Source organism: Halichoerus grypus, chromosome 3 (genome assembly GCF_964656455.1).
Source record: "Halichoerus grypus chromosome 3, mHalGry1.hap1.1, whole genome shotgun sequence".
Lineage (NCBI taxonomy): Eukaryota > Metazoa > Chordata > Mammalia > Carnivora > Phocidae > Halichoerus > Halichoerus grypus.
This window is the reverse complement of record NC_135714.1, coordinates 156,797,067-156,820,505: the sequence shown is the minus strand read 5'-3', so window position 1 is coordinate 156,820,505 and position 23,439 is coordinate 156,797,067. Positions and strand designations below refer to the sequence as shown.

Below are 23,439 nucleotides of genomic sequence, written 5' to 3'. Positions count from 1 at the left end.
ATACTCTAAAGTACTCACGTATATGATGATACTAATATTTAAAAGTAACAAGCTGTCTTTTCACAGGCTTTACCATAATTAATTTTTTTTACCATAATTACTTTTTTATGATGATGGTGGTTGTTTGGAGGAACTTATGATAATCCTGTCTGGGCCTGTCCAATACAGGGAAAAGAAATAGGATTTCTGCACAGTCAACTTTAGGAATTCGGGTTGGCTTGGATGTGTAACACAAAACACTCAGGAAGATACCTGGCCTAAACACCCTAGAAAATTATATCAAGCCAGAGGCAGGTTTTTCCTTTCAAGTTTCCTAACACAACGGGCCATGTAATCATATATGTCGCCAGGGACACATTTTACTTTCAAAGAGTCCTTTTGTGATTTTGCTTCACACTTACTGTGATTGGATATTTGTGCCCAAGGAATTCACTCTGTATCTGATGTTTTTGGCATCAGGAAGCATTCCAGTTCACCACCCTGGAAAGTCTTTGAACCCCCTCCATTTTTTTTTTTTTTTTTTTTTTTTGTGGAGGCTTTATCACTTAGGCACCATTGATTAAGTCTTTGGCCTTTGGTGATTGATTCAACCTCCTGCCCCCTCCCCTGCCTGGAAATCAGGGGGCAGGACTGAAATTTCCAACCCTCTATTCATGGTTGGTTCCCCTGGCAGCCAGCTCCACCCATCTTCTGGGGATTTTCAAAAGTCACATCATTAACATAAACTCAGTAGTGGTTGAAAGGAGCTTGTGAATAGTAAGACACCCATTTCACCTTTATGGCTCTGAAGTCACTTAAGGAAGTCACTTAAGGAAAACGAGACCAAATGGAATAAAAGATGGTCCCATTGTTCTTATCACTTAGGAAATTCCAAGGGTTTGGGGAGCTGTAAGCAAGAAACTGTGGCTGGAGGACCAAAATATATATTTATTATCAATGACAATATCAATAATATTGTTAATTACTTTGCTTCCCTCCAAAACTAATTCATGCTTTAATGAAAAAAGTCATAATGAAAATATTTAAAATATCACATAGCAAAATAATGGGATGTAATTAAAGTTGTACTTAGACATAAATTCTTACACTTAATACATTTCTTGAAAAATCATGAAACACAGAAAACAAGGAAGAATCCTCAAGGAGATAAAAATGAAATGGCATATTAATTCTAATCATGGTGAGAGGAAAGAAATAATAAGGACAGAAATTAATAAAGTAATAATAGAAAAGTAATAAAAATAAGAACAGAAATTAACAAAATGATAAAAAATATAAAACTAACCCCAAAGCTGATCCTTTGAAAAACATTAATGAAATAGGTAAGTTTCTGAGAATATTAACCCAGAAAGAAAGAGAAAAAAACACCAACAAATAATTAATATTAGGAATGAAAAGGGAGCCATAACTATAGAACTGTTAGTAATTTAAAACATCTGAAGAGAATACTGACTATATACATTTGAAAAACTTAGATAAAATGGAAAAACTAGAATATTTGAACCATGAAAGTTGAATTCAGATGAAAATAGAAAAACTTAATATTCCAAAAACCATTAAAGAAATCTAATCAGTACTTAGAAGTTTCTCCCCGGTTGTCCCAACTCCCCACACGGCCAACCGCCTCCATATATGTCTCAGGTTGAGATGATTTTATAGGCAAATTGTTACTAAACTTTGGCTGAACAATAAAAAAATCTCTATCCAGTGGTTTAAAGATATTATTGCCCTGTCTTTTAGTCTCCGTGTTTTCTTATGAGAAGTCAGCAGAATTCCTATGACTATTCTTTTGTATGTAATATCTCATTTTCCTCCGGCTACTCTCAAGATTTTCTTGGTTTATAGCAGTTTATTTTTGGTTACAGCAGTGTGACTATGATGTGCCTATGTATGACTTTCTTCATGCTTATTCTATTTGGGTTGTCTGTTTTCTTTTGTTCTACTCCTTAGGGTTTAATTTCTGTTGCTCTCTCGGGGCGCCTGGGTGGCTCAGTCAGTTGAGCATCTGCCTTCAGCTCAGGTCATTTTCCCAGGATCCTGGGATGGAGCCACGCATCGGGCTCCCTGCTCCACGGGAAGCCTGCTTCTCCCTCTCCCACTCCCCCTGCTTGGGTTCCCTCTCTCGCTGTCTCTTTCTCTGTCAATTAAATAAATAAAATATTAAAAAAAAATTTCTGTTGCTCTCTCCTTTGTTTCTGATGTAGGTTGGAAGTGTCAGGAGTGGGGGTGGATGGGTAGGAGACATACATGACCCCTTCTCCTCCTCAATATATACCAGTTCCAATCCTTTTGCCTATGAGGGTTTTGTCTACTTCATAAGCAGAAGTCCAGTTCAGGTTAACCTGCCCTCTCCTGGCACACACCACAGCCTGCCTAGTAACAGAGGAGATACATGTGCTCAGCCCATGTGCTCAAAGTTGCACTACAACTTTGATGGATTCCTAAGCTGAGCCAAAAATATTCTAGTTACCAGTGGAAAACATTTCAGATCCACGTAATTGTGTGTTCTGAAGCATCAAAGAACTTTTGGATGGACCCTAGTCAAGAAGGAATAGCTCCCAGGCAGTTCAGCTACTGATAAAACTTAGTGGTCCCTGTGCGGAAGTGGGGATTCCATAGCTCTGCCTAGTTGCCCATTTGGTGATCTACAAAAGCCCATTCAAGGGCCTGAATATGGCCTGTGGGACCTCTAATGACTGGGTCCTTGCCCCCCATTGCCACTTGTAGGTCATAAACCCAGGCCAGTGACAGGACTTGGGAGTCCAAAGGATTACTACCTTAGTTTTAGACCCATAAATCACCCTGCAATTTGAAACAGTAATTGGCAATTCTGGATTCAGCAGATATTTTTCCCAAGATGGCCGCACATCTAGCCTGAGACTTTTACAGTTGTCTTAGGCTCATGTAGAAGCTTTCTATTGAGAACCTTTAAAATGTCCACTAGCTACTATTTTGGAATAGCAGGGTTCCCAAGCTCAACAAATGTCATTCATCAGAGGCTTGCCATCTCTTGCATGGGATTTTACCAGGGAATGCAATGTGATCACTAGTTAGCAGAACTCAATGTCCCTTATTCCCCAACCTGGTTTCCACCACCTTTCTTAAGTTCACCCACAATATAAAGTTTACTTTTATAGAAGGAAATCCTGCCATGTGTGAGCCTGGAGGACATTATGCTAAATGAAATAAGCCAGACACAGAAAGACAAATACTGCATTATCTCACTTACATGTGGAATCTTAAAAAAGTAGAACTCATAGAGGCAGAGAGTAGAATGGCCATTACTAGGGGCTGCGAGGTGAGAGAAATGGAAACATGTTGGCCAAAGGGTACAAACTTTCACTTACACAGGATGCTTAAGTTCTGGAGATCCAATGTACAGCATGATGACTATAATTAATAATACTATGCTGTGTACCTGAAATTTACTAAGAGAATAGATTTTTAGTGTTCTCACCACACACGTGTGCATGTGCACACACGGTAACCATGTGAGGTAATTAGTTTGATTGTGGGGATCATTTCACAACTCATAAGTACATCAAAACATCACATTGCACTCCTTAAATATACACAATTTTTACTTGTCAATTATACCTTAAATAAAGCTGGAAAAAAAGGAAGTTTACTTTTGTGACAATTGCTTGTTATTTCAAGAAAGCAGTGTTAGTAACTGAGTTAATTGGGAAAGCTGTTGTACCAAGAAGACAGGGAAGGCCTTCAGTGGGACTGCCCTTAGGCTGTGCAGAGTGGGGGCAGGTCTGGGATAAGATGGGATGGAAGTGAGCCTTCCCTGCCTTTTCTGGGGACTTCCTGCCTAGACTCCTAGCCTCAGCACTACCCCATAGTCTGGGTAATGCCTCCCTTTGGTAACCTTTCCCTTCAAGGGTGGGTGGGGTGGGGCAGATTGGGAAAAAGCCTCAGCTGCTGCTTTAAGCACCCCACACAATTAATGGTCAGCTCCAGCTGGTGTCCTGAAAGATTGAAATCCTACACCTTTTTTTCTTATGATTGAATTGATTTTGGCATCCACTTCTGGAGTTACTCTAGTTTTTAAGAAAATGTTCATCTGGGATGTCAAGGACCACTCAGGCACAGCAGAAAGTCAGGTCAGCACCAGGGCCAAATCCAGAGGCTGCTACAGTGGGGAAGCTAGTTTCTGAGAAGCCCATCTCTGGACACCATCTTGCACCCCAAGAGACTTTCTCAGTGAGTAAAAGTCTTCCCTGAGCAAACTCAAGGAGCTCCCAGCCTACCCTGAAAGATGGGAGAGATGTCTGCTCTGATCATGAGTCTTTATAGACCACCCAAAGATTATGCTGGTGATCAACAAAAAATGCACTCTGAGTGTCTTTGACAATACTGTCTCAGACCCTCTTACTTCAATTCTATGTTTCATTTCAGGCTCCACTCCTCAAAACTCTAGCTTCCAACCATCTTTGCTTTCCCAGTCTTGACTTGTAGGACTCCCTTAGATAGGGCTTACGTTTGTTATCTTTTTCTTCCTACTTTTTGCTGCTAGAGATAACATCTGGCCAGATGCCATCCTAAATAGGCTCTTTGCACATTGGGTTGCTTTGCCAATGCTCTGTCTAGGCTTGCCAGGACTGACCCACAGCTCACTGTGGGGCAGAGGGAGTCAGTTTATGCCAGGAAACGTGTTTGCAAGTGGGGAGGTGATGAGGGTGAACTAAAAGAAGTGCCACCAGCACTCTCCAATCTTTCCTGAGATGGGAGACTGAGCAGCTTCCACTCAAGAGACTTGAGGGCAGCAGGCTACCCGGAGGACCAGAGTTCAATTAAGGAATATGGTGCCAGGGTATTTTGCAAGGACTCTGATGATATAGGCTAGTTTGTCTAGGACATCATGAGTACCAGGAAGGCATGTTGGACGACCTTGAAGATCAACACTGGAAGGAAACACAGTGCAGTGTGGACAGGAGAGTAAAGATGAGAACTGATGATCAGAGTCTTGCTTTTGGGGTGGACAGCGGATGACAATAGGATGCAAGGCTTGGCAGACTGGCTGGTGCAGGTGGAGATGTCAGATGACCCTAAGGCCTGAAGAAACTCATGACCCTGGTAAAAAACAAACAAACAAACAAACAAAAAACCAAAAAAGTTGTCTTCAGCAGTGGGCTATGTAATCTTGGAGGCCTCAGTGTCCAAGAGTCAGGACTGGAGACATAGTAAGTGTAAGGTGAGGCCAATTTTTTAAGAGGTTTTTGCTCAAGTGATTGGGAGAGGGTGTTGGGCATCCCTCAGGACACTCATCTTGTAATAGGCCGATCGGCATTGTGTACAGCTCAGGGAGGACTCCTCCCCCATTGCACTGTAGAACAGCGGAAGAGAAACAATTTTGAGAAGGCCAATGGCAAGAGGAGCTTTCCTCCTACACATCTGCAAGTAAAAAAATGACTTCATCCAAAAGATGCAATATTTTACCTCTAGGTCATTTCACTCTTGGCAGAATAGACGTGGTGAATTTATCTGTACAGTAACTTGCCCAAGAAAATGAGTTGGAGGTCTCTGAGGGAACAGGCCTCCATCTGTTGTTTCTATGTATTTTAAAAGGGAAATCGATGATGGGTGACTGCGCTTTCTTTCATCCCTGGAGACAAAGCTCAAGTACTCTTATCCCAGCATTTTGCTCTCAGGTTTTCCTATCTAGAAGAGTTCAGACCTTCTGGCTTTGGTTTGATTTTCTAACCTTACCTATCAATTTTTCTTTTTTTTGTAATGAAACTCCTTCAAGCAATAGCTAATACAGAATCAAAATACATGAAATGAAAAACCTCAGCATTTTATTAGCATGTATTTATTTAATAACTTCACATTTATAACATTTTACTTTGTATACTGTCAATAATTGAGAACAATGAGGTCATTTTCATGAATACAAAAAAAAAACCCATGAAAGGGTGTACTGGACATTTTGGTTGAACAGTATTGAAAAATTATAACATAGAAATGATCACAAATGGTACCTTCTAAAAAAATGCTTTTCTTACAATCTCAGGATATTCGTCTGTTAAAATTATCCACAATCGGAAAGAATAATTTATCGTTTCCAAGTCCAATCACTTAACAACAGTCCAGCTGCTGGCATACTTATCACAAAGATAACAGACAGCAAGCACTCAAATGGACCAGAGCTAAAATGGTTTCTGATGCAATGTTGTCCCAACTTGACTGACAGATTATATATATACTTGTTATCGCACCACTGTTAGAACAATAAAGAGAGCATGCGCTGAACATTCAGTATCATGAAAATCATGAGTCTTAAGTACTGAAGGCTTTCTATGTTCCAGGCATCATGCTAAGTGATTCAAAGGCATTATGTCATTGGAGCCCAACAACAACCCTATTCTATTCTGTTCCCATTTTCCCAACGAGGAAACTGATGTTTAGAGAAGTTTGCTGTCTACAAAAAGGTACCATGATGCTATATATCAACTAGCATTTAACCGAATGGTGCTCATTTATGCTCCACGAGCACACATTACATCACAGGGCATGCATGGACATGATTTAAACACCTGTGAGGTGCCATTAACTTCTTTAATCTTTGAACAATTAAGTCCAGATATGTGCTCAGAAATCACAAGGGAACGTTACTTCCGAGGTCTGCACAAAACGAGTCCATCTGGAAACATAAGTGAGCCTGCGGGTGAATGCCAATGTGTGAACATTTGGATATCGACACACTTGAATCTACCTGTTTTTCAGTAGAGATGTGGAGTTTAAAATACATTTTAAAGATGGAACTGCTGAAAAATCTCTGCAGAACTGTGGAGCACAACTTGAAAAATCAGGATTGTAGTGGCGGGAGGATTAGCAAGAGTCCGAAAGTTCCGGACTTCTATCTCAGCTCTGCCACTTGTTAGCATTTCTATATTGAGGAGACCACTTAGCTCATCTGAGCTTCATCTTCTCTTTCAAAAAGGGCAACATGATACCCTGTTGGGGTTGCTGTGTACATTAAATGAGATATGTGTAAAACACCTGGAACATAATAGACCCTCAGTAAACATGAGCTCCTTTCCTCTCCTCCGTCCCTTGTCGCCACTAAAAATCTTCTCTGACCAAAATGGTCTGCTTGCTAAATCCAATCCTCCCTCTCTAGCATGTCTTCCCATAATGTCCACTCTTTCTCAAAGGTGTCTGGCATACTGTAAATCTCTTGAAAGCAGCGATTAGGCTGAGTCATCTATGTCTTGAGGCTCTGACCCAGTGCCTGGAACTGACCATCTGACACCTAGCGGAAAAGTGGAGGAGTGCATCCCAAGTAAAGAAAGAAACATCACAGCGGGGGTGGTTGTATTCATTTGGCAATGGCGCTTCTACTGGTGTTGTGACTTATTTACACATGAAGCTATTTGCTTCTCCCATGCCGAGGTCACATCTTCAAGGAGGCGGTAAGCTCCCTGAGAGTACCGCCCCTGCTCCTAGGTTTAGGATCCTTACCTCTTTGACCAGCGCCTCACACTGCTAGGTACTCAGAGACAAGGTGCTGACTTGAGAAAGGAAATCACCTGACAAGTCCAAGAGCTTAGATTTTTAAATAAATTACAAAAGATATATATATATTTTTTTCCCTCACATCATTTCTTTCTTTTATGGTAGGGGTAAACTTTGGTCTATTTGGGAGACCTGAAGTGCCTCAGCTTCCTTGAGGCTTCCTATCTCATATTTGGAATTTAATCCGGTGTTTGTTCAGCATCTATGTAGGGTCCAAGCAACTCTCGGATAATTTTTTCTGAGAAAGAAGCAGCAAACCTGGCCCCAAAGCCTCGATTTCAGTTGTGTACATTTAACGACAAAAAGAGCCACGTCGTCTCAGCTGGATAAAGCGCATGTCCCTAGGTGCACTGGCTGTGGGTCCTGCGCTGAGCTGGTTTTTAGTCATCTGCCTCGTGATCCCAGTGGCCATAGCCATCCCCTTCATCTGGCTCTTCAGTATTCTCGTTTTCAAAAGAGGCCTCTTCCTCCTCTTCCTCCCGGATTACCTTCATTAGCTCAAGAAAGCTGGGAGGCGGGCCCTGATCCTTCAGCTCCCTCAGCCTGCACCACAGGACCTCGCTAAGGCTGGCCCCCGCCATCACCTGTTCTAGGCGGACCTGATCTGCGATATTCCTGGGGATGGCTCGTTTCTCCACGGCTCGCCGGAGCAGGGTTTCTAACCGCAACACATAGGCTGAGACCTTCTCCCCCTCCTCCTGATAGGTCTTCAGGTACTTCACCTGGGAGGTCCTGCGGCTCTCCAGGCTTCCAAACACTTGCTTAAATGCCTCCAAGCACTCTTCCACGCTGATGGCCGCGTTGTCCGCCTGCACTATATGCATGAGGTCCAGGGCGGGGCCGCGCAGGCTTCCCATCAACCACCGTTTCTTTTCTGCCTCTGCTACCGGCCACTCTTTGACGATCTCAGTGGCTTGTTCCAACCAGATTTCAAAGGGCTCTTCCTCGGGGGCGGGCATGGCACTCCCCGAGAACACTCTCAGTTTCCGGTATCTCATGGGCAGCAGAGGCTGAGGGGCTTGTGCTATCGCCTGCCCCAACCAATGAGCCAATAACTCTGGCGAAACACAGGGCACGGCGGCCGGAGACACTCCCTCATGGCCGAGGGCTCGGAACATCCCCGAGACTGTCTGTCCCTCTTTTTCCAGAAAGACGTTCAGTCGTTCAAGAAATTCGGTGTCCTGGTTAGGGGTCTTAAAGATCACTTTCCAGATCCCCCCCTTTCCCTGAACCTCACTGGGTATCACCGAGACATCAATATCCTCCATGAGCTCTAATAAGACCACACTGGCATTCTCCTGCTTCCTGAATATTTTGCCAAGCCGTCTGTACCTGCCCAGAGCCTTCAAAGTCTCCTGGAGAACCTCCTGAATCTCAGCCTCATCACAGTCCACTGGTATCCCCATAACCATCAGTGATTTCTGTTCATCCACACTCATGATCCTGCACCAGTCCTCCAACAGTGCCAGAGCCATCTTCTGAGTATTTGCTCGCTCTAACTCTACGGCTGCCGATTAGTTTGTGGTGCAAATACGCTGCCTTAGGACTCAGAATACCCTGCCTGAGCTCCTGAACTTCTACTCCACCCCTGAATGGGTCCTAGGCCACTCCCACAGCAGTCCCAAGGTCTTCTGGACCAATAACCCTTACTTGCCCAGTGGCAAGAACTCAGCACTTCCAGTTATGTCTCTAGACCTGACCCAAGGTGGCTGGTTGGTATCTCGGCTATGACAGTGCCATTCCCCGTGGCTCTGCAGTCCCGGGTCTACCGTTGCTCTCTCCCAGATGCTAGCAGCCACCTGGTGCTGTTGACCCTTCTGCGAGTGCCCGAGGCACCTGTAAGAGCTGTTTCTGCCACTCTCCCAGTCTTTGCCGCCTCACCTCACCTCTCCTCTCGCTAGTCATGGGGAAAGGCCTCCACTCTGCACCCCTGCATCCCGAGCTCCCAGAGAGATGTGTCCCAGCAGGGTGACTTGGACTCCTAGTGAAACAATGGTCAGTTTTACCACACAGCCTTCTCCTTCCCGGGGAGCATCGTGCTTTGGCTCATGACGCAAGTGGGGGTAGGCCAAGGGTTCTGTCTCAGATTGGATTTACATCTGCCCCACTCTGTCAGACCTCTTTTTTGCTTAGACTGACTTTTTTTTTTTCTTTTGGGGACCCTCCTGCAATCTGGCTTCCCCACCATTTGCTCATCAGGCATGCCAATTAATGTCTGAGCCCCAGTTGAGGACAGGACTCGAGATTTTCCCCACGTGAAGAACGAAATCAGATGTGGCTAGATACCTGCGTATGTGTTCCAGTTGTTCCGTGAGAGTCACGAGCTTATTTAGTCAGCTTCTAGAAAAGGAAGATGTCACCCAACTCCACACAATGGTGTGTCTGGGTCTGTCTTAGCTCCAGCTAAGCCAAGCTGCCCTGTTACACATAAATAACAATAATATATATTTATGGCTTTGATGATAGCCAATGATGACTATTAATGCACTTATTTAAAAAAATGACAATCCTTTACAATTAAATCTACTAAACAAATGGAGTTGCTGCATTTCTTTGATTAAAAAATACAATTAGAAATCACTCAAACATTTAAAACCAATTTAATATAGGTATAATAATTTAACTTATATACTATACTATAGGCATAACAATTTAATATAGGTTTAACAATATTTTTTAAAGATTTAATTTATTTAAGAGAAAGAGCAAGTGAGAGAGAGAGAGAGCACAAGCAGGGGCAGAGGGAGAGGGAGAAGCAGACTCCCCACTGAGCAGGGAGCCCGATGCGGGGCTCGATCCCAGGACCCTGGGATCATGACCTGAGCCGAAGGCAGACACTTAGGCAACTGAGCCACCCAGGCGCCCCTAGGTTTAACAATTAAAGAAAGAAATCTCAGAACCAAGTTAGTTAAACTTGGAATTATGAATTCTCTTTTGTTATGTGCGGGCAGGCTTTGCAAATGCACAACTAGGTGTTTCTTTTGCTATGAATGTTAAAAATGCTTCATACTACTTAAGCTTGAATGGGTCATTGGAGGAAAAAAGAAAAACAAGAAGCACATCTGTGGAGAGTGGTGGAGACTGGGGGATGTAGAAAGGGAAGAGTTTCTATCGTCTCCCAGTTAGTCATGGGGTTGTGTGTTAAGGGTCTCGAATATTCTTCCGTAGGCCTAAAACATCCCCATCAGTCCAAATGGGGTCCATATGCCACAGATGTCAGCCCGTAGCTACAGTGGCACCTGCTCTCACTGCAGGCACATTTTCCAAGTCCTTCTGGAAGGTGCAGAAGGCATGGCATGTGCTAGAGGGCCAGGAGGGCAAAATGTCGGATCTGACCTTCAGCCAGCAGCCCCAGGGACCTGAGCCCAGTGGCTTCTCCATGCCACACTTTCCCTCCTAAGATAAGGGGGTAACCTTCTCGTAATATTTAGAGGAAACAGGAGATGTAAAAAGGCACTGAATGCCCAGGAAGAAACATCTCCAAGGTCTACATAATAATGGCCATGCGGAGCTTAGGCTACCTTTGGCTGGCTGCTTCTTCCAAAGGCGATCTCTACCTGCAATGGAAATATTTGGACATGAAAAAAAAAAAAAGTAAAAATCTTGTATTTTCTCATGTAAAGATGGGACAAGTTGGAAAAGGAATCAGATTTTCAGCTGTAACTGTTGGATCATTTAGCCAGATAGTGAGTGACCTTGGCCAAAGCACCTCAATCTCTCTAAATCTCAGTTTCCTGCTCTGGAAATGGGTGATGATAAAAGCACTCATCTCACGGGCTCGCTCTGGGTAGGAAATGATGTAATTCGTGTGGAAGCACTTTATTCAAACGCGAAGCACATCTGGTTCAAAGTCCAAATGCATGCCTCCGGTTCTCTGGGCCTCCCAGGCCCTCCCCTCTCCTCTCGCAGTTCTCAGCGGGATCCTCTTTCCCACCTGTCATGGTGGGCTCGTCTTCAGACTGTGACTGGTTGTCCTCCAAATTTAACTCCATTCCCCAGACTGTCCCTCACGATGGGGGTGGGGGGAGGAGGGTATCCGAACTTAATCCTTCCAGGAGCAAGGGCTGACAATGGGAATGGATCCTTGGTCACGCTGTGCTGCGCGACGGTCTTGCGGTATACAGCTTCTCCAAGCCCAAACCCACCCTGGTTACTGAGCATGCCCAGATCTCCCTCCCCAGCCGCCAAAGGATGGGCATCATTCCTGCAGGATTTTGCCACTATGGAAGGCGGGGCGGGGCTGTAATCGCCCAGAGGCAGGGATTGATCCATGGAAAAGACATGGGGACAGGAATAAGCAATGAAGGACTCTCAGAGACCGCGTTACCGGCACAAATCAAAATGCTCGTTATCTGCCCACCAACCCAGTAGCTGTAGCTGGTAGAGCCGCACATACACACCAAGTCCCACACACCTTTCCCCGGCGTGGCCTCACATAATTCAAGGCACAGTCACAGAGTGCACCCCATCCCCTACCCCACCACTGGACTCGCGCGCACGCACTTTACATCCCAGGCACTTGGCGTCTGGCAACCTGGGAAACCCCGCGGCTCTGGCGCAGTGCGCAACGGGGGCGGGGGATTAAGGCGGGGCACTCTGGGTGCGGAGAAGGGCTGGGGACTTGGGGAGTGGGCTTCAATCTGCGTCTTACCCTCTGTTTTGGCAAGGAAGGAGGGGCGGAAGATACCAAATCAAGACATTCTCCTGGGCCCTTCTTAGGGGTGCAGTGGCGCAGTTACGGCACACGACGCCTTCGGGTAATAGAACAGGTCTCTACCCACTCTTACTACAAGTTGCCGTTCGGCGCCAGAATTTGCAGACTGCACTTTTTGCTACACTCCCACGGCGCGTAGACCTATGTCTTTATCCACACTTCTCCCCCGCCTTTGCTACGCCCCTCTGCATTTCTCCCCGCCATGCTAGGCGCCCCCTACCACTGTGGGTGCAGTGAGTGAGAACCTTTTCGTTTCAATCTCTGCGTAGCCTACCAAGGCCCTTGCGTAACAAGGTTTGGTATCCCATGCCTCGTAAGGCCCCCACTTCTCCATATGGTCTGCCCGTTCCCCTCCTCCGGGTGTCCAGGCGTCAGTCGGTTCGTCCCTCTTTCCCCATCCATCAGCTCACACCCTGGGTAAGGGGGAGAGAACCCTCTCTCCGGCGGGCCCTTGCCCCGGGCCCACCTCTGCAATGCGGTGGGGGAGAGGCTCCTGGGCCAGGCAGGTGGGGGAGAGGGGCGCAGAGGCCAGGGGCTGCGCCCTCCGGTCCTCGCCCCTGCGTGCCCTGCCCCATACTTACCCTGGCGCGGAGAGCGGTCAGCAGGCACTGTGCTCCGCATCCATTAGCGGGTGGTCTGGCCGCTTCACTTCCGGAGCGCGAGGCTCTTGGCGGCCCAGCCCTCCCCTCCCTCCCCTGCGCCGCGCCCCGCCCCCGCCCCCGCCCTGCCCGCGCCTCCCTCCTCCCGCCGCTGCCAGGAACTGGCAGCCTCTCTGCTCCCGCTGCCGCAGCGGCCGCCCTTCCAGACCCAACTTTGCTGCTCGCGGAGCTGGCGCGGCGGCGGGGGGCGTGGGCAGGGAGGGGAGAAAGCGGGGTCAGAGGGAGGGACCGCGAGGGGTGGGTCGCTTGCTCGCCAGCCCTCCTTCCTTTCTGTACACCTTGCGGTAGGCAGAGAGCGGCAGCCTCGGCAGCAACCAGGGGGTTTGTGCACTGAGAGACCGATTTAGGGACCGGCAGACGGACGGACGGAGAGGACCCTCCCCGAGCTCCCGCGCCATGGCCGAGAGGAAGCAATCCGGGAAGCCGGCAGAGGACGAAGAAGTCCCTGCCTTTTTTAAAAACCTGGGCTCAGGCAGCCCCAAGCCCCGGCAGAAATTCTGTGGCATGTTCTGCCCAGTGGAAGGGTCCTCCGAGAACAAGACCATCGACTTCGACTCGTTGTCTGTGGGCCGGGGCTCGGGGCAGGTGGTGGCTCAGCAGCGGGACGTCGCCCACTTGGGCCCGGACCCTCAGCCGCCGTACTCCCGGCAGGGCCGGCGCGCCGGCGGGGAGCCATCTGTTGAATCGAGCCGGAAGGTGGAGATCCGGCGGGCCTCGGGCAAGGAAGCCCTGCAGAACATCTACGACCAGGTTGGTATGGGGGTGGGGGGGGGTATTCGAGACGCAGGACCAGATGCGGGGTCGCCCCTCCCTCGCCCCCCTTCCAGCTCGGTGGAGAACCGAGGATCCCAGCGGGTCCACCGTCCTGCCTTGCTTGAATATTGCATCCTCAAATCTGTACATGCACCCCACCCTACTTGCCCCTTCTACGTACAGGGTGTGGAGAGGCTCGGGCTCGGCGGTGGGCGGCTACGCGCCCACAAAGGCTGCCAGAGCCTCCCTGGGCCTAGGAGGTGGGGGGTGGGGGTAACGGATGAACCGATCCCCGGTTGGGGGTCGTATGGTGGTGTGGGGGAGGGTTGAACCGATTCCATTCTTCTTAAATCCTTCCGGGCGGCTTCCGATTGCAGTTGTGGCTGAGTGCCCCACCCTTTTTTGATGCATCTCGGAGCGTGCAGTGGCGGGTTCGCATGCAGGCCCGAAGGCTCCCCGGGGTTCGGGAGGGGCGGGGGCTTCGACAGCCGCTCCCCGCCGCGCCCTGCGCGCTCTCCCACGATACCTTCTCCCTCGCCCTCGGCGCTCGCGTCCGGAGCTCGGAGGCCAGGACCATGGTCAGCGCCCCCGCGGACCGCCTGGGAGGATCTCCTCGCCCTACTCCTGTTCGCCGCGTGAAACGAGGGAGGCTGTGGAGTCACCCAAGGAACCCGAGACGCTCCAAATAGCCCATGTGGAGAACAAAGTTCCGCTAAGTATCTCAGCAAGGGCTTCCCAGAGTGCTCCCCCCCTGCCACTATTTGGGAGGTGCTTTGGGGATGGAGACTTAGTGGATTGTGTTCAAAGGGTGAAAAGAAAAGAAAAGGGGAAAATCCCTCACATTTTGAATAGATTGTCAAAGAGGGACTAGACCCCCTATACCGTGTTAATGGAGAAACAAAGAAGGCCAATTTGGCAAACCTTGATTTTAGAAGATATTTGTTATCTCTGGCCCTTGTGGACGGTGTGCATTTTAAGTGCGGTAGTCTTCTCGCATTTTTTTCTTTATCAGGGTGACCTTCATACTCGTGCATTTTTTTCCACATCCTTAATTTCTCAACCGATGAATTACAGTGTGAAATGTTTTAATACTTGTTTGCTGTTTCTCTCCCATGCCCACTGGTGAAGAGGAGAAATCAGTCAATGATTGATTATTGAATACCTATTGTGTGCCTTGCCTTGTGGGGCAGGGAGAAGGTTAGCTATAAAAAGTTCAAGGTGATTTCTTCTTAAGGGGCGTTCAGAGTAGTTGGGAGTGGTCTATACCTATTCCCTGAGTGAGTCCACCAACATTTATTTAGTATTCAGGTTGTGTGCTTACGGTGAACGCATGGAGAACAATTAAGGAGTTGGTGATAATGGCTGGAACACGTTACCGTTTCCTGACACAGCACAGAGTTTTGCAGCTTTTGACTTTTATTGCACCAATTCTAGGAAAGATAAACCATTTACTGTCATTTTCAAAAGGTGGGGCAATTAATTACTTAATTGGTTCCTCTTCCCCCAGCTCTGTCCTCTGATTTATTCATATAGGGGGTACCTGATATCTGTATTTCACTATGAGTCAACCCAAAGAACTTAATCCAGAAAACTCACCTGAATTCAAGTGATCAGACAACTGAAACAAAAGTTTTAAATAATGTAACTAATATTGAAACATGAGGGAGTGTGAAATACTTTCCCACGTGAATACATTGGATGAGGGCCAAACCATGATCATACAGCTTCATGGTTGTGTGAGTATCCTCATCTTTAACAAGTTGTGCTGGTAATCCTAATATCCTAAAGGGAGCAGAAAAATGCCTTGAGATAAGGAAGGGATTATTTTTAAAATGGCAGATCAAGGGACAGAGTTTGAGAACGGCAACCCCTATAATAATGGCAGTGAATTAAAACTCAGGTTTGAAAGGCAAAGTTTCATTAGGTTGAATAATACATCTCTTTTCCTGTCCATTTGGAAGCTTAGATGTTTGATCATCAGCTTTTTGTTTGAACACTCCCTGATTTTTTTTAAAAGATTTTATTTATTTATTTGACATAGAGAGAGATAGCAAGAGCAGGAACACAGCAGGGGGAGTGGGAGAGGGAGAAGCAGGCTTCCCGTGGAGCAGGGAGCCCAATGCTGGGCTCCATCCCAGGACCCTGGGATCATGACCTGAGCTGAAGGCAAACGCTTAACGACTGAGCCACCCAAGCGCCCCCAATACTCCCTGATTTTAATAGACATTCAAAATTGTAAACCTAGGGTGCATGGAGGGGGAGATTTGAAGAGGAAATACCCAACCAGAACCCCAGCCACTTTTAGCCTCTGTAACACCCACATTTGCTTTAGTTGCCCAGTTATTAGCAACAGAGGATGATTCTGCTTGGTTTTTCTGCAGCCTTCCCTGAATTTTCATTCAGTCTTGCCTTATCACATAAGGCAACATGTTCCTATGGGATTGGTTTCATTCATGACTAAGAGCACTTACCGGGATCAGTACTTACAGTGGTTGAATATTTCATGTCTATACAAGAGAGAAAAGGTATTTGGGGTGTGTGTGTGTGTGTGTGTGTGTGTGTGTGTGTATAACAATGGTGATTTTCAAAAGCACAGTTGGGCCCACCATTTTGATTGACTTGAGTAGCCATCACTTAATTTTCAGCTAATGAGCAATGTGACTGCCAGCATCTCAGTGCATTCCTGTCTGAAGCCTTGGGACAAGAGAGGAGGAGAACTAGAGTGAGTGGGCCCTGGGGTCCCTGGTTTGCACCACTTTCTTCCCCTGAATCTGTATTTATAGGTATTGTTAATGTATGGTTGGTCAGAAGTGGCTTTGTCCACCTGTAGCAGGGTGTCTGCTGTTCCTCTAGCAAGGCTTTGGGAAAGGAGGGAACAGGCTTCCTCAACCCAGATGCCATGTGGCTTGTGGGACATGGGTGTCTGCATTTGCATTTACAGGTGCTAGCAGGTAATCACCAGAAAAAATGGGTGTGGCTTGGGCTGGGATGTTAGGTTTTGGTGAAGGGAAAGAGCCACTGTAGTGAATATGAATGAGGAAAGCTACCTCTTTACTCTCTTTTCCTTTGTGTCCTTTGTGAGGTCCACTTTGGGCTGCAGTGAGGTAAGATTGGTTATCATCTGTGAAGGACTCTGAGCCTCTTGGAAGAGAGAGCAGAAGGGCAGTGTTATTGGCCTAGTTCCCCCTTGCCTCCTCCCTTCCTCTTAGGAATTCCCTCTATTCTACCTCAGACACAGTTTAGCCAGGGAAGCTGGATCATGAGCATCTCTTCCAAAGGTGCTCCCAGGCCCTTCTTCCCACAGCAAACCTATGTGTCTGGGGAGTGATTCTCCATTTCTCCAGTGCAGGTGCCAATGAGTAAACTACATAGGAGTTCCACTGAACTTGACAAAATTCCCGTCTGTAAAATGCTTTTTGATATTCCCTGTCATTGTGTCTCCCCTCATCCCCTCTCCAAGTTGATTAACTCCCAGCCCTAGGTGCCCAGTGACCCTGCTGCCCTCTTACTGTTCAATGCTACCCTTACCCCATCCTGATGGTGATGCCCATTCTAGATCTTTCTTCCTCCAAAACAAGTTCTGAAATCACTCTTCTCCTTTGCCCTCACTTCTCCCATTCAAAATCCCTTCCTTATGTTTATCTTAGCTAGAAAGAAATCCCAATGATTAAAGGCTTCCGTCTGTTATGTGAATGACTGATACGTAGGTTGTCCCCAGAGATACTTGTCTGATAGTAGGCTAGCCTGTTCAATAAAATGAACACCTAGTTAGCCAGATATGTGGTAGAGATTTGGCTGGAAGCCAAGAACAAGGGCATTCATTTGATACTTTAGAGGCCACATTGTTTCAAAAGAGGAGACACAAATATAAACATTTGTATGTTCAGGATTCCAAAAAGCCCCATCTGGGATCAAAGGGAAGAGAAGGAAATGGTGATAATCCATAATTATTGGTTGCCCTTGATTTCCCAAGTAATTATGGAACTAATCATATAATTAGTTAAACTAAAAAAATAATTGTGGTGAAATACACGTAACATACAATTTATCTTGATCATTTTTAAATATACAATTCAGTAATGTAAATATACTCCTATTGTTGTGTAATCAGTCTCCAGAACTTTTCATCTTACAAAACTGGAACTCTGTGTCCATTAAACAGTAACTCCCCATTTCCCCTTCCCCCAGCTCGTGGTATCCACCATCTTACTTTCTGTCTCTATGAATTTGACTACTCTAGACACCTCCTATAAGTGGAATCTTACAGCGTTTATCTTCTTGTGACTGGCTTACATCACTTAGCATAATGTCCTCAAGGTTAAACCATGTTCTAGCATGTGACAAGACTTTTTTCTTTTTTTAAGGTTGAATAATATTCCTATAATTGGTTAAATTTTAATAAGTCATTGAGGATTGAAAATTTGTTGTACAATTAATAGATCTGCAATCAATTAATTGTGAGGGGAAGTAAGAAGGGTTACATTGGGGATGAAATAGACTCCTCCAGCCTGGGGCCTGAGACCTGAATAGAAGAAAACTCTCACCAACTAAACAGCGTCTATCATCTACCTCCCTTGTGGCTCAAGGGTGGAGAAGAAAATTGCTGTCATTGAACCTCCAGTGGCAACATCTGGTTGAATGTTGCATAGTTCACAAACTCGTGGGCCATGGGAATCAGGAACGGGCTGGGCATTTTCCTACCCTTGGTAAAGATAGGCCAGTTTTCTTGTGGGTCCTTTGGTGCCAGTGTCCCTCTCTCCTTGAGAAAGAAGGGAGAGTCAGAATTGATCATGGAGTTGAATGTACACTGCCACTGAATGTCAGAGCTTGAAAGAGACCTCATGATTATTTAACCACCTCATTCTAGCAGTGGAGAAAGCAATGCCCAGAAAAATCGTGCTTGGTCCCATGGAATTCAGGTGATGGTTTCAGCATTAGGATGGAGGCCTCTCACTGCCCAGTCCCACTCCTAAACCTTGTTATTTTGGTAGCATTTTATCTTAGATCTGTAGAATATATTATTTTGAAACTTGCATTATTTCTTAGAATGTGTAGAGTATATTATTTTGAAACTTGCTTGGACACCTTCTGATATAGGCATTTCCCCTTTTTGTAAGTAAGGACACTGAGATTTAGTGATATTTACTGACCAGTCCCAAGGTCTTGCTTTTTAGTAAGTGTATGACCTAGGATTTGAACCAAGGTTTCCTGACTCAGTGCTGTACTTCTTCTTTTTTTTTTTTTTAAGATTTTATTTATTTATTTGAGAGAAGGAGAGAGAGAGAGAGAGAGTGTGAGTGGGGGGGAGGGGCAGAGGGAGAAGGACAAGCAGACTCCATGCTGAGTGTGAGCCATGACCCTGAGATCATGACCTGAGCTGAAATCAGGAGTTGGATACTCAATCGACTGCACCACCCAGGCTCCCCATCAGTGCCATACTTCTTGCAATACACCATTCTGTGGCTCCACTCCACTGCCAGAGATGGTTAGTGAGTTTAAAAGTATAATTTAGTTTTGTAGGCGAAATATTTCATATCCCATTAAACTTCATATGTTCTATGCGGTAGGCCCTGTGCTAAATGCTTTATGTGTGCTATCTTATTAATCCTAAGGTAACTCTATGAAGTAGGTGCTACTGTTATCCTTATTTTGCAAAAGAAATATCTGAAGGTAAAAGAAACTTGCAAAGCAACTTGCTAACTAAAAACCAGAGGCAGGATTTGAACCCAGGTCCATGTGACTGACAAGCCTTTTAATCACTGTGATGTACTGAATTGCTTTCTTTATTAATCATTCTTTTCTCATTTTATCTCCAAAGAATTAACTATTACAAAATAGTTCTGAGTGCCTACTTTGTTTTCTGTTTTGCAGTGTACTTTTTGATGCCATTTATAAAAAGGACTGTTGATCTGTCTTTATGAATGTGCCCTAAACTGCTGATATTCTGTCCATCATTTTTTTTTAACACAAGAAATATCTTCAGCTATCGCTGGGACAGAGGCCAAATCTGACAATGTGAATGACATGCTTTTCTAAGATTAGAGCAATGTGATGACAGTGTGATTTTTCCACTTGATGTAAATCATGAACTACAAGCAAATAATGAGGGAACCATCAATAAAAACATTGGCGGACGGGCTGACGGACACTTGAATTTGGCTGGCTCCAGCCCGTGGCAAAGGCTGGTAGCGTAGGCCAAGAGCTGCACACAAATAGTGCCTTGAAGGGGAAGCATCTGGTCTTGAAGGTGGTGGCTTGGGGTGTGTTTTTGAAACATGTATAGGCAGCTTGCTTGGTCTCTGATTTCAAGGCAGCTCTCTGGCGGAAAGAACTCTGAACTAGGAGTCAGGAAACCTGGCTTGTAGTCCTGGCTCTGTTGCTCACTAGCTGAGCCACCTCACAGTCACCTAACCTGAGCTGTCATCAGGAGGGGCCTTAATCTCCAAGACTCCTTCTCTATTTCCACTAAAGCCTCTGAAAGAAACTGATGCTGTCCCCAGCCGTTCTTTCTTTGTTTTTTTCAAAGTTGAGGTAAAATTCATGTAACATCAAATTCTCCTTTAAACCATTTTAGTCTACAATCCAATGACTTCTAGGACATTCACAGTGTTGAGCAACCATTTAATTCCAGAACATTTCATCGCTCCAAGAGGAAACCCCATATCCATTAAGTGGCTACCCCCCAATACCCTCTCACCCCAGCCTATGGCGACCACAAATCCACGTTCTGTCTCCATGGATTTGCCTGTTCTGGACATTTTGCATAAATGGAATCCTACAACATGTGGCCTTTTGTGTCTGGCTTCTTTCATTCAGTGTAATGTTCTCAAGGTGAAGCCATGTGGGAGCGTGTGTCAGTCCTTCCATCACTGAACAGAATTCCATTGTTTGTATATATCACATTTCATTTATCCATTCACCAGTTTATGGACATTTGGGTTGTTTCCATTTTTTGGCTTTTATGAATAATACTGCTGTTAACATTCTTTTACAAGTTTTTGTTGAAACATATGTTTTCAGTTCTTTTAGGTGTATACCTAGGAGTGGAACTGCTAGATCATATGGTTATTCTATGTTCAGCTTTTCGAGGAGCTGCCAGACTGTTTTCCACAATTTTACTTCCATTTTACATTTCCCCCAACAATGTACGAGGGTTCCAGTTTCTTTCTGCACATCCTCCACAACACGTTGTTTCCCCCTTTTTGGATTATAGCTGCCCCAGGGGTTGTGAAGTGGTATCTCATTGTGGTTTTGATTTGCATTTTCCCAGTGACTAACGATTTGAGCAGCTTTTCGTGTGCTAGTTGGTCATTTGCATACCTTCTTTGGAAGAATGTCTATTTGAATTCTTTCCACTTTTTAAAAAATTGAGTTGTCTTTTTGTTGTTGCGTTGTATGAGTTTTTTCTTTTTTTTAAAGATTTTATTTTTAAGTAATCTCTACACCCAATGTGAGGCTTGCACTCAACAACCCCGAGACTGTGCTCTACTGATTTAGCCAGCCAGGCACGCCTACAAGTTCTTTATATATTCTGGATATCAGACATATGATTTACAAATATTTTCTCCCATTCTTTTTTTTCTTTTTTTAAGATTTATTTATTTATTTTTGAGAGAAAGCGTGCTCACGAACAGGGGTAGGGGCAGAGGGAGAGGGAGAGAGAGAGAGAATCTTAAGCAGGCTCCATGCCCAGCACAGCGCAGAGCCCCATAGGGGGCTTGATCTCATGATCCTGAGATCACAACCCAAAAGTTGGGCGCTTAACCAACTGCCCCACCCAGGCGCCCCTATTTTCCTCCCATTCTCTGGGTTTTTCACTTTCTTCATATGTGCCTTTTGACGTACAGAAGTTTTTAATTTTGATGAAGTCTGATTTATCTGTCTTTTCTTTTGTTGCTTCCACTTTTGGTGTTAATATTATTCCTGGCTATTCTCAAAACTACTGGATCAACTGAAATCTAGCAAAGAAGTTCCAGGGCCTCATTTCTTAGAATGATAATCATGTAACTAAATCCGTTGCTTTATGGGAGTTTTGAAATCTATTTAGAATAGTATTTACAATAGGTCAGTATTCTTGAGTGTTTTGTGTACTGCCTAAGTCTGATCTATTTCATGATCCTGTTCATATAAAGAAATTTCTTTTTTTTTTTATTTTTTTATTTTTTTATTTTTTTTTTTTAAAGATTTTATTTATTTATTTGACAGAGAGATAGAGAGAGAGCACAAGTAGGCAGAGAAGCAGGCAGATGGAGAGGGAGAAGCAGGCTCCCCGCAGAGCAGGGAGCCCGATGCGGGACTCGATCCCAGGACCCTGGGACCATGACCTGAGCCGAAGGCAGCCGCTTAACCGACTGAGCCACCCAGGCGCCCCATATAAAGAAATTTCTTTCCTGTGTGTGTATTCACACGTATATTTGGTATTTTATAATAAATATATATATATAATTATGTAAATTTATATATACACACAAGTTTTCAACTTCATTTATATATATAATGTATATAAATGTAAATATAAATATATATCTCTCTCTCCGATGATTTGGGAGCGGCAGGGATGGTGTTGAGGAGGGCAATGACTAACAAGCTGAATTTAGGAAAAAATAAATTTGAGAAACAAATTGAGTTTAATTTTTATTTTGTTCTATTTTTTTTAGAAATAACATGACAGAGTACCATATTTATTGTAGATAACAGTCATGCGCATTTTTTTTTTTTAAGAAAGAAATCCTTGATAACCTGATTATCTAGAAATAAGCATTGATAACATTTTGGTATATATATATATTTTAAAGATTTTACTTATTTATTTGACAGAGAGACACAGTGAGAGAGAGAACACAAGCAGCGGGAGTGGGAGAGGGAGAAGCAGGCTTCCCACCGAGGAGGGAGCCTTATGCGGGGCTCGATCCCAGGACCCTGGGATCATGACCTGAGCCGAAGGCAGATGCTTAACGACTGAGCCACCCAGGCGCCCCTCATTTTGGTATATTTTTTCCAGTCTTTATACTCCCACCAAAAATGAATGAGAAATACTGTTTTTCAGCATTTCTAGTATCACTGGGTATTATCATTTTTATAGATATTTCCCAAATTTGTAGGTGATAAGTGGTATCCTGCTTTTTGCCAGTTTTCCTATTAAAGCATTCATATTTAAACACTGATTTGTAAAAATTCTATATTAGAATGTATCCACTTCAATGTCAACTTGTTACACATTTTTTTCCTAGTTTGCATCTGATTTTTTGTGGCTTTTATATTTTGACATCCAAATTTAAATTTTGAACTTAAATCAGTTTGTTTTTTCTGATATGTTCCTGCCTTTCAAGATTATTATTTACTTACATTTTCTTCTAAAACCTTTTTGGATTCCATGTTTATATTTAAATCTTGCAATTAAATTTTCAATACCTTGAAATAAGGTATAACTTAATTTTCCGAATAGTTAGCCTATTGTCCTAATGTCATTTAGTCAATAATTGATGTTTCTCTATTTATTTTTTATATACTCCGCCTTTTCCATATGTCTGGATATGAGTTTTGGCTTCCTGCTGTTGCACTGATCTGCCTTACTAATGTGGTGGTTCAATACTGCTTTAGTTACTGTTGCTTTTAAATATTTTTACTTTTTTCATTTTTGCTACCATTCAACTGCCTTTTCCATGAGAGATATTTTCAATTACAGAAAGCTGATATAATTTTTACCAGAATTATATGAAATTTATCTAGTGAACTAGAAGATATATTTAATTTTTAAGATAGCAAGTCTTTCTACCTAAGCTTATAGTA

At 44.7% G+C, this 23,439-nt stretch overlaps 2 protein-coding genes across 2 annotated transcripts in view; one reads left to right on the top strand and one right to left on the bottom strand.

The window, feature by feature from the left end:
* Positions 1 to 5,817: 5,817 nt before the first annotated feature.
* On the bottom strand, positions 5,818 to 12,937 carry PNMA2 (PNMA family member 2). Its single transcript, XM_036106178.2, has 3 exons — positions 12,820 to 12,937; positions 9,811 to 9,942; positions 5,818 to 9,505 (listed from the first exon to the last, which is right to left on the bottom strand). Exon 3 carries the CDS (start codon positions 8,997 to 8,999, stop codon positions 7,905 to 7,907), a length of 1,095 nt encoding a protein of 364 aa, XP_035962071.1. The 5' UTR covers positions 9,000 to 9,505; positions 9,811 to 9,942; positions 12,820 to 12,937; the 3' UTR covers positions 5,818 to 7,904.
* A 208-nt stretch (positions 12,938 to 13,145) lies between these two features.
* Positions 13,146 to 23,439, top strand: part of DPYSL2 (dihydropyrimidinase like 2) — a 137,469-nt gene continuing 127,175 nt past the window's right edge. Inside the window, exon 1 of the mRNA XM_036106175.2 lies at positions 13,146 to 13,647. Coding sequence (XP_035962068.1) covers positions 13,294 to 13,647 — 354 coding nt within the window. The 5' untranslated portion in view covers positions 13,146 to 13,293. The remainder of the gene's footprint in view (positions 13,648 to 23,439) is intronic.